Genomic DNA, 12,074 nt, shown 5'->3' with positions numbered 1-12,074 from the left:
TCTGAACTGTATACAAGTATATATTGTTAGTATTGTCCTTGCTAGGCTATTTTCAAATGCTAGCAAGCTAACATTTGAAAAAAAAAAAAAAGTCACAATAGATGGCATGTTTTTCCGAATTTCAGTTTTGCTGATATCCTTTTCTTTTTTTTTTGCCTTTCTCTTTGCTGCTCCAAGGTTTGTTTTCCATGATGTGTGTTACAGTCCTAACGGTATCTTAGTTGAACTAAAACTGTCATATATATGTAGTGGAGTAGAAAGTACAATATTTCCCTCTGAAATGTAGTGGAGTGGAAATACAAAGCGTCATAAAATGCAAATACTCAAGTAGGTAGTACTTATCTCAAAATTATACTTAAATACAGTACAGCAGTAATGGTACTTCATTATTTTTTTACCACTGCTATAATATTTAGCCTTCAGCAGATGGATTTTAATATTGTTAAATTACACAATCAGGGAAAACTCCAGAATGACAACAAATTCTATAATAGGGCCCCCCCCTATTATAGAAGCTAATAACAAAAAGGTAAGAGAAACCACACAGACCAAACCACTACCACAGCCACACGAAAGACTATTAAAATGAAATAGTAAATTATTTTGATGTCCAAATATATCTCTACAACAACTAAACCTCCATTGTCTCACTGCTCACGACTGAGCACCAGTGTTTGCTAAAATTAGATATATATGACATTTTGTATTGGTAACGAAATGCCAAGCCAACATTGGAAATGAAAGGACACACTTTCAGCTAGCTAACATTAGTTAGCTAACATTAGTTAGCTAGCTAAACTGTAACTTGAGGCAAACGTTACAAACTGGCTAACATTGTTGTTCATCTGTAGATACTTGACACTACGTATTTCAAAAACTCTGTAGGTAACAAAGTAAAGTGTATCAAACAAGCTCGATAGTCAGCTACTGCTATTTACATTTACCTTCAGGTGCATTCACAACGTACGGGAGCATGTCGCGAGCCGAGGCAGGTAGGCAAGACGTTCAACCAAGGTTGAGAAATGGTATGGTCCACTTTAGGGGTGTCTGAAATCGTATTACAGGATTCTTCCTGGCATGAATGTGGGATATATATTGTAATATTTACAATTATAGTTATAAATGTTTCAACATCCCGAGATGTTGTTTTTATGTCTTTCGGGGGGGTCCAAGTCTTAATCAGCCTTAATCAAGGGGATAATAAAGGAATTCTGCATTCATTGGTTCATACTTCTACTCCTCTTAACTGATTTACAAGACACATATTCAACTTAAATAACATGATGTATTATTATAGATTAAAGGTCCTGCATACCTGTCCACTCTGCATAAAAAATACTTTTACTTTTGTTACTTTTAAGACCATTTTGCTGATATGTACTTTTAGTCAAGTAGAATTTTTAATGTAAGACTTTTACATTTGACGTTTATCTGAATTGTTCTTCCACCACTGTGCAACTCAGTGACTTAACAGGTAACAGGGCAGTCTTTTGCCAAATTAACTAATTTCACGTTGTAATAATCAGTGTGTGATTTTTTCAAATGCTAATATTAATTTATAAATTAATTAAATCAATTGAGGAAGTCAAACACTGTAGTCAATAAACACAACTTAGAGGTCAATGTCTGAGTGGTTTATTAGAATAAGAAAGTTGACATAGAGCAAAGTCTCCATGCGGAGTGACAGGCAGAGCTCAGGACAATGTGGAGAATGGTGAACAACTGCTGGGGTGTGTTTGTGTATGTGTGTTTGTGTTTAATGTGTGTGTGTTCTGTGCAGTTGTTGGAAGGTGCATGCACGTGTTGCTTTTTGCGTGACGACAAACAGATTTCTTCGCGGACACAAGCACACACACTTGCATGTACTGTACAAATTCACACGTCGCTACTTCTGTACACACACAGAGGCTGTGTCGTCATGCAGCTACTGCACTTTAATTACATGTAAGCATCAAGGTTATGTACACGTAGTAGGAACATGTGTTGTCATCTGATGACACTGTGCCCCGAGGTACCCGGGGCGATGGTGGGGGCCAGCCTCTGGTGAGAGCCACAGGACGGCGGGTCCTTCACAGTAGCAGGAGACTCCACTCTACAGGAGAGAAGTCTCTTTTTGAACCCCAGTCTGTATGAGTTCATTCACTCCTCTTCTACCTCCTTTCAGATTCAGCATCCAAACAGGACACAATAGCTCAGTGCTGATCATAGCACTAATCCACTGTCACTGTCAATATAATAACAATAATGATAGTCATCGAGTTCGTCTTCATTGTCGTCATCAAATCCGGCACACCAGAGAATTGAAATTGAAATCATATACAATAATATCCCATATAATTTCAAACCAAATATCTACCACAGAAACAAACGATAGAAAAAACAAACTTGACAAAAATGATCAGTGCTGACTAAATACATCTACAATTTTACAAAAATGCAAATGTTGATTTTGTTTTCGCCTTTTTGTGCTTTTTCCTCTCCTATGTATTGGCTTGGAAGGGAGCAGTTTCATGTCACTGCTCCTCACTGTGATGGTGGATTTAATACAAGTTAGCCTCCGTTTCTGGACTCTTTCTAGGGCACAGAGCACAGACAGTACAGTACAGGAGCACTGCAGGGCAAGATGGCAGTTATTGGCTGGGGGGCATCTCATCACTGGGCCACATGGCATAAACAACCCCAAAACAGAAAGGCATGGTCTCTTCAGACTCAAACACAACCTGATAAATAATGACATACACAGACAGACTGGGTCATGAGGGCTGGGTGGGAATTTCAAGTGTGTGTATGACAATATGTGCACTGAAGAGATAAAGAGGGAGCGTGTGTGTGTGTGCAGAACTGGAGGCAATATGTGCTACAAAAAAATGGCAAACAATAATTTCTAAGGAAAGAAAAGCAATTTACCGTATGACAGGCTTTGAAAATGTCTAACAAAATTGTAACACATTAAGGATTGGATATGAAATAAAGCAGGATTTTGTAAATTTTTTTGATTCCTGTTTCTGTCACCAACTCATTAAATTAACTAGTTAACCTTTTAATAGTGACAAAGAGGACGAAAGCACAGCCTGGGTAGAGATATTACTTGAGTGAGTGTGTGTGTGTGTGTGTGCAGAGAGATAGTATGAGTCTGTTGACAATAAAAGGGGCTTGAGACAAAGTGCAGCTGTAGTGAGAGGAGGAGTGGGAATGACATGAAGTATGTAAAAAAAAAAGAGGGAGGATGATGGCTTTAATAAACAGACTGACCTTCATGAGGTTACATCTGAGTTCTTTAGCTGCCCCAAAATGTTGAACTAAGGTAATCGAATTATGCAGTCAGTAAGATAACATCATGTACGGTACCTTTCCCAGAACCAGTCATTGTTGGCCTATTTCAAGCGTGAGGTCTATTTCTGATTTTAATTCAATTGCATCCCACATTTGGTTAAAGGGCCCTGCAGAGATTGTGTGTATGCATGCATGCATGCATGTGTACGTGTACGTGTGTGTGCGTGTGTGTGTGTGTGGCTGGTGGTTAGCGGAGGGGTAAAGAGCTGGTTGAACGTGCACCTCCCTCTCAGGGCTGATGTGTCTGTAGTAATCTTCTCAGGGGCTCATCAGGCCATTAGAGGGCCGGGAATGTACTTTGCCTAATCAAGCATGTTTAGTGAAACACCAGAGGAGATGCAGAGCGAGGACACGGCTGGATGGGTACGGCGGCCAAGACAGAGAGGTCTCATTCATATACACACACACACACACACACACACACACACACACACACACACACACACACACAATGACAGACAGACAGGCACGCAGAACTCAGGCCACAGCAGAGATGGTAGACGAGGAGAGAGATAAAGAGAGGCAGAGATGAGGGGCTGGGCTGGTGGAAAGCTAAGTATCCTCAATACTAATGACCTGTTTCAGGGTGGAATGTATAAAGAATACACTGTACTAATGTGGAGAGGCGGTAATGCAGTAACATCATGTTCGTCCGCCTGACCTCCTCCTCTGTCCTTGCTTTCATAAATCTCTTACACTGGCTCGTCTCATGCACCACATCAGACTCTTGGCTGTCTCATTTTTTAGGGCTGGGTATCAAATCTCAGTGGCAAAAATGTCAGCTGGTATCAAAAACCTGATCTGAGTTACAAGCTTGTTTACTCTTTCTTTGATCAGACAGTTCTTGATTTACATAAATTTACATTAAGCATTAAATTCACATTAAATTTACACAGTGTTTAGACAAGTCATTGCTTTGGCTTTTGGTAAATGGAAAAAGTATTTTGTAGAACAACAAGATTCAATTTCTCAAAATAATGTATTGTCACTATCGTACCGGCCTTCATGTTTAAACATTTAGAACACCACCCAGCCTTTGTATTTTCACATAAGCATGCAATAACTGAAGAACTGTTTTTGACTACTTGGGGGCAAAAGTTTTCAAGACAACACTGACATATTATCACCACATAAGGCTAATGTGTTAGCTTAAAGTTGTCTATTTACACATCCAATAGATACAGAGCAACAATATCATTCATTTGGAGTCATGTCTGTGTCCACCCAGTGAATGTGAGTCCAATATTTATGTTTCTTTTAGCTCCGTTTTTGGTCTCTACCAACTCCTGTGGCAAATGCCTGGATGTTTAGTTGCTAAATGCTCCAACGTGTTCACTAGCTCGTCGTTAACTTTGACTGTTGTTTGTTGCTAGGCAGGTGGCATAGATTTTTCTTAAGCATTTTTCTTGAAAACAGCTGCCTGCTGTGGCTGAAAACGACACTGATTACAGCTGAACCAAAACAATTCCGTTATGGGTCGGAAAATCAAAACAATAAGCGAAAAGACCCTATGAAGCAACACAGAGTTGCTTAAATTCAAAATAGGGATTTGTGGAAAAATATGAATCTTCTGAACATATTTTTAATTATGATGTCAAAAATTGAAAGGCATCATAGTATATTGGCACTAGTTTTATAAAAGTTTTAAGCAATACTGAGCCCTCGGTTTTATACACTGAAATTTTATTATGTGGGCAGTGTCTACCATCTGACCCCAAATTCCCTTCAGCACAGCCCATCATCTCCATTTTATCTGCACGTCTTTGTGCACTGTATAATGGTTTAAGTATACTGTATAGCATGTACTGCTCCCACGCAGGGCTCTGACACTGTTAGCACAGATTTGTGAATGTCAGGCAAAGGGTTGCAGCACAACATTAATGGCTCAACAGAGAAAAGAATGGGGTTGGAGAAAAAAGGAAGGGTGAGAATGAGAGTATATGTGATCAAAGCTTTTTTTTTTTTTTCGCACTCAATATGAGCAACACATTAATGGATACAAGCCCTAAGAGACTCACACACACACAAGCCGACAGACAGACACACACAAAAAGACCACGGTGACCCAGATGAACTAAGACTATCTCTGGATCTACATCTGAATCAAGAACAGATTAGAACACACAAAAACAGAAAACATAAAAGACAACGGAGTGAAAGAGTAACTCCATACCCAAGTATACCCATGCCCATCTGTTTTCTTGATCCTGCTTTTGTTGGGAAACACACTGAAAGGCAGAAAGGGATAAAGCCACAAGGGATGACCATTGTGGCAGTTAGCAGTGCCCCAACCCTGGCCTCAGCCCCAGCTTCAGCCCTCAGCTCCTCCCTGTCCTGGCAAGTGGGTGAAGCATAAGAGATGCCCGGGCCTGGTTGGTACATCTCACATGACGGATGGGGCTGCTGTCCTCCTCATTGATATTCTGCTATGCTGCGGTGCTGGGCTAGGTCCCTGACTCTTAACGGCTATTTGTTGCAGCAGTCTCCTCCTGCTTCTGGGGCACAAAGAGGCTCAGTGTCGGGCAGAAGAGGCTGAATGGAGGTCCCAAGCGGCCAGGCCTCACAGCCTCAGTCAGACAGCCAGACAGCCACAGCTCACATTCCCCCCTTCAAATGGACTGCGGAGCCCAGGGAGGCCTCAGGTCAGGTCAGACAGACCCAAGCATACTGAGAGGCAACGAGGGAGAGAAGATTTGAGGGGAGATATTGTTCCTTTTCCCAGCGCTCTGCTCTTTCTGACGTCCCTAAACTTTACTGTTCTTTGCTGAGAAAACAGTGATATTATAAAAATATCAAATTAAATTGGCTTTTTTCTTCATCATTATATGTTTCTTGCTTATTATTGCTCTCTTTCACTTCATCATGGCTCTGTCCAGTGCTGCTTCTGAGGTACTGGGAATCACAAAAATTACACTCAGCCCTTCACTAAACACTGGTCAACCATCCAAACCTCTGATTGGTAAACACATAAGAGAGACACATAATAAAATCCATTTATCTCTCTGTGATTGTTTATAAAAAAAGGAAAATAATGTTCACATCAACCTTCTCCTTACAGATACTTCATTATATAGTTATTCTTCACAGTTAAGACAGGACACTGGTTGGGGTTGTTGTGGCCACACACATTCACACAATCAAACGCACACACAGATACACACTGCATGATCGATCGAGAGTAACTGCCCTCTGGCACGGCTACAACAGTTTTTGTCTCATCTGAAATCCAAAGTAAAGCACATTGTTGTCTGCTGGATGCCACTGACACAAAAAAACAAACAAACAAAAGCAGAAACAAAGTTTCACACTCAAAGAAGAATCCATGGTTTCAAAACGGTGAACAAAATGGTGGAGGGAGACCTTTCACATTTGGCGCTGCAAGCGAAATTGTCTTTTTTTTTTTTTAAATCTCCACTCTGTCCTTTTGAGAAGATTCCCCTTCCTTTGCACCCCTCCCTGTACCTTACTGTTTGTCCTGTGGTGTCAAAGTCACGCTCTGTGGGTCGTACCACTAACAGAGCAGAGGGGTGCACCTCAGATTAAGAGCAGAGGAACAGAGATGTGAGGAGAGTGTTCTCCTCTTTTTCAGCTCTCTCTTTGTTTCTTTTCTCTCTGTCTCTCTCTTCAGTCAGCTGAATGACGTCATTGAACATTGAATGACAGTGAGAGAGGACAGAAAGGGTATAGTTGGACCGGGACAGTGACTCTGAGGGGTTGATTTATTCCAGTTTACTGTTGAAGGGAATGGGTTTTCAGAGAGAGTTTGGTGTCAGGGCTCACGTACTTCACCTCACTGGCCACTGGGGGTGCGCTCTCCCATGTTCTTCCCTAGAAGATGGCTGAAGTCAGCCAGTTCTCCCAGCCCTCGAGGCCCATGCATGTCTGGCCTGATGAGGCCCTGGCGCTGGGAGTGATAGGGTGCTCCATTGTTGCTGTTGTAGTTGAGCGCCTCATGACTCCAGCGAGGCTCCCCATAGTCCATGTGGGGAGTGGGAGCAGAAACCACCCTCCGTCGGTCAGGAGAGTCCTGTGGCGTGGCGGGGTAGATGTATTCTCCCGCTGAGTTCCTCAGGGTGCCGCTGGGACGGCTGCCACCATGCTCCCCTCTCTGCGTGGCTAGGATCAGGTAGCGCTGGCGCTCTGTGTGCGGGGGTAGCACAACCTCTCCTGGGTCCTCTATCCGGACCATCCCTCCACCCCCTCCGCCTCCATGCAGGAACTTGGAGCTCAGGTAGATGACAGAGTTGTTGGGGCACGGAGTCCCCACAGCAGTGAGGAAGGTCTGGCTCTGGTCCCAGTCGGTGTCCGGGAGACGCATGGCCCGTTTCTGCTGCAACGGGGTCTGCTCCGGGGTAGGCAGCAATCCTGGGTCCATCTCTCCTTTAGGCCAGCCGTTGGGTGTTACAAAGGGGTTGTCTGCCTGCGAACGGCGTCTCTCGCCTCCGCTGGTTCTTGTTACGCTCATCACTGACCCACTGCGGCCCTGACCCAGCATGCTCTGCTCTTTGTCACTTTTGCGGCGAGCGCCGTTAGCACCAGAGCTACGGGAGTGGCGGTGGCGGTGACTCATGATCCAGCAGACAGTCAGGCCTGAGAGGATGGCTCCTGTTGCGAAGGCTGAAACAGCAGACACCACCAGCAGGTTTACTGACACTAGGCCGTCAGGCTCCTCAATGAAACTCTCTTGGAGCAGCATTCCTGCAAAGAGAGAAATAAAATCATACACAAAAAGAAGGCCATCAGTCAGCTGGTGGAACCATCTATAAAGCATCAGTATTTCCTGTATTAAATGTGGGAGTTAACAAATGGCAAGACAAAATGGCCTATTTTCTCTCTCCACTCTGTGGGTGGGAACGGTTGTATGCTTTCCAGCCAAGGTAGCTCTGGCTAATTGCCTTCATTACATAAAGTGGATGGTGATTTTAATAGCTGTAATAACTGTCTTCCTGATTGAGAATAGCTCTCAACCCTAACATGTTTCACAACATTAGCTTTATGGGGAGAGATGCCAAGTCTGGCAATAATAGTGAGTAATAATTTAAAGTTTTCATACCATGACAATCTGCTATACTTCCCATTTATTGTTGTGCACCAACACCTGAACTTGCATGCTGTGAATTAAAGATATATGTACTCCATTTTGCTCAAATAACTGCAAGTGCAAAGATGAACACAAGAAACTGCATTTAAGGAAGGGTGTTGTATCATCAACACCATGAATTTCTGTATTTCTTTGGTATAAGAACATGTCATGAACTCCCTGGGAGAGAACTGTTTATGAATTATTGAAGATATGAATTCAGCTAGACCACAGCACGGGCTGCCATGGATCAATTAGGAAAATGCCAGAAGAGAAGTTGTTCTTTGCTGCGTGAGCTCCTGGGACCAACACCAACGAATACAATGAAATTGTGCCAAGGGAAGCAGATTGGAGAAAAGCAGATGAAGGAAAAAGGAGGTTGTTACAGAGACACACTCTCACACAGAGAGAGAGAGAGAGAGAGAGAGAGAGAGAGAGAGAGAGAGAGAGAGAGAGAAGTTGCCTAAAGCAAACTCGAACATTTGGGGCCTTAGACAAACATAGTAATAGTTGTTAAATTACAACACCAATAGCAGCAGAGGGAGGACTGTCTCCACAAGGACAGCAAAATAAATCCTTTCTCACAGAAAATAAATGGATGTCATTAAAAGACATTGGGAGCCACTTACTCACTTGCACACAGCACATAAAAGGAGCAGGACAAAGGACGGGAGGAAGAATGAACATACAGAGAACAGCAACGTTTCCTTTTAAACAAACATACTTTTATTGTCTGACAAATTCATTTTTAATGGGGACAAATGGGGCCGGTTGTGGTGCAAATACTCCAGTATGAGACAGCCTGGTGGTTAATTAATGTGGCCTGTGGCTTTGTATAATGATGTGATACTCTACACATTGACATTAAGCTGGGGAACAGCAGCTCAAACCATGTGAGAGACTGCTGAACTGCCGTGCTGAGCCGGAGGTGCTCTTGTACACATTAAAGGGAGGTTCACCCAAAAACACAGTAACTGTTCCTACTCCCACAGGGTAATTCATCCATCTAGTGTTGAGTAATTTTTCTGTTCGGGCATATTTGATATTGGTTTGCATCGGTGAACACAAAAAAATACACTTTCAAAGCTCTACAGTAACAACTCTTTCCAAATACGATGACACAGTTACTGAAGAAAAACCCATGTTTCATTTTTATCAGCTCTTTCCTTGTGTGCTTTGGTAAAAATTATTTTCTCAATTGAGCGAAAAAAAAGAAGCATATTCAGTTGTTTGGTCGGCCCAAAGACTTAAACAAGACAAGTACAAGGGCCTTGCAATGTTCAGAGAGAGAGAGAGGGAGGGAGGGAGAGAGAGAGAGTGAGAGAGACAGAGAGAGACAGAGAGAGAAGGAAAAAGTACTCGACACAATTTGACCTGATGGTGGTGCTCGATAAAAAGTGGAAGGATCCCCAAAATGATTACAGGTCATCCCGTCTGTGACATCAGTGTTAACCAAATTTCATGGCAACCCAACAAACAGTCGTTGAGACTTTTCACTAAAAACCAAAAAATAGTGGCAGCTTGAGAAAAAGTCAAGGGATCCACTAAATCAGTATTGATCCGCTAGGAGCCAGTGGTGGACTAAAATATATGCTGGCTAAAAATACAACGTCTGTGTTTGTGCTTTCTGTATTCAGACAGTGAGGTTCATTGTTGGGCTGTAAACGTAGCTATTACATTATACTATTCATTGATAGATTGACTGACAATGGATCCTCAATACTATCAATACGAGTCCTTACTCTCAACAAGTCTGCAGTTTCCATTGACTGAAACCTGACGTTAATCAACTGGACCTGCTGGTCAATCAATGTCCTTTTCAGCGTTAATTAGTCCTTTATCACCAATCCAATAAGCTCAGTGATACACGTGGACACAGGCCTTAATTATGTGACATGCACAGTTCAGCAAATCCTTCTGACTAACCGGACATCACATTTTAACAGCAAAAGTGATTTGTATTTGTTCATAAGCTCGATGCCACAACCTCCTCTTCCCTCATTTCATTTTAACTTGTTCTTTGCTCATCCTCCAATTAGTTCATCACTGCTTCTGAATATTTATCTTGGAATAATGTATTTCCAGCTAATATTTTGGTCTAAAATAGGATTGTTAAAAAAAAAATAAAAAAAATCTTGTTTAACACTCTCCTGACTTTGCTCCTTGCATGAGGATTAAGTTATGCATTTTAACGTGTTTATTTAACTCAATATTAATGTTTACTTAGATTTATTTATTTAAAACCTGATTGCTCAATATCTCGAAACTGCTCTTAACACAGATGGCAGCTCATAATTCAGATCACAAGACATATCCCCCCCTCACTTCATTCCTTCAAACTGTCACACAGCCAGCTCGTGGTTACACAGGCTAACCAGCACAGACGTCCTCGTAGTCTTTGTGTATTCATTTAAGCGCCCATGTTCTTCTGTGTTTATATTGAATTTGGCGTTTGTTCACTGGAAGTTCTTTTCTCCTTGAACACATTGTTGGCATCTCTGTTGCAGCAGCAGCAGCCTAAACATAGCCCTGACTCCTGTTGTATTCATTTTCATGTTTCAGGCCAATATTCAGTTTGGAATGACTGCCAGCTCCAATTACATTATCGCTCCTCTCCTCAGTAAAAAGGGCGTTCTTGGGGGCAGCAGATGCGGCGCAAAGAAAGGCGTTTGGAGGTTACAGCGCAAGCATGTTCATTTACAGTTTCCACACACACACACACACACACACACACACACACACACACACACACACACTTCAGGAATTTGAAAAGTCAGGTAATGAATTGATCCATGGTTGGATTTTTTTTTTTTTTTTTAACCGCAGCCTTGATGACTTTGTAAACAAAAAGGAAGCGCTGGAACCACAGAAAAATTCTGAACAAGGCAGCAACATAACGGGGGAAAACCACAAATCTCCCCTCTCTCACATACATCACAGCTGGAATTGCTCTTGCTGTACTCAGCTGCAGAGGCTATAGATATTTCTCTAACATTTACCTCAGCTGTGGTCCAGGGTTGCTGTGTGGCACTTCAGATTAAATTCTGCACGGTGCAATAATACTGCTGTCATCTTCATGCATGGGGAGAGGGCCTGACAAGTGTGTGTGTGTGTGTTGTGTTGTGTGTTAGTACTGTATGGCTGAGAGAAACAGAATCAGACTTCCTCAATTCTCTCTCTCTCTCTCTCTCTCTCTCTCTCTCTTTAACATAGACACTCACATATGTTAATTATTTTGTCAGTTTCTTTTATCCCCCCACATAGGACTGTCCTTCTTGGATAAACAGCACGTGGACAAAATCTTTAGCCAGTGGTGATAAGCTGAAAAAAAACTGATGAAAATGAGAGGGTGGATGTTTAGAGTGTGTTGTGTTGTGTGTGTGTGTGTGTGTGTGTATTTGCGTGACAGCAGACAGGTTTCTCTGCATCTTAGCGAGGGGTGACAGTAGAAGTAGCAGCATGCACACTTTCCCATCCCTTCAGCTCCTTCTCTCCCTCTTCCAATCCTCCAACTTATTAAAGCTTAATAGAAGCCAACGGGGCTGCCTGTCAGCCTGACGCACACTGAGCCGCTTGTCTTGAGGCTTCCAGCTCCAATTACAGCGTAACAATGAGAGGAGAGGAGAGGACAGGAGAGGAGAGGAGAGGAGAGGAGAGGAGA

At 42.5% G+C, this 12,074-nt stretch overlaps 1 protein-coding gene across 1 annotated transcript in view; it reads right to left on the bottom strand.

Annotated features, from left to right (window-relative positions):
* Positions 1 to 1,631: 1,631 nt before the first annotated feature.
* sema6b (semaphorin 6B) overlaps positions 1,632 to 12,074 on the bottom strand; it is a 120,844-nt gene continuing 110,401 nt past the window's right edge. The window contains exon 17 of the mRNA XM_022759420.1: positions 1,632 to 8,031. Coding sequence (XP_022615141.1) covers positions 7,124 to 8,031 — 908 coding nt within the window. The 3' untranslated portion in view covers positions 1,632 to 7,123. The remainder of the gene's footprint in view (positions 8,032 to 12,074) is intronic.

This window comes from Seriola dumerili, unplaced genomic scaffold (genome assembly GCF_002260705.1).
Source record: "Seriola dumerili isolate Sdu_G_001 unplaced genomic scaffold, Sdu_1.0 BDQW01000322.1, whole genome shotgun sequence".
Lineage (NCBI taxonomy): Eukaryota > Metazoa > Chordata > Actinopteri > Carangiformes > Carangidae > Seriola > Seriola dumerili.
Note: the sequence above shows the minus strand (reverse complement) of the source record. Positions and strands in the feature narration are given on the sequence as shown.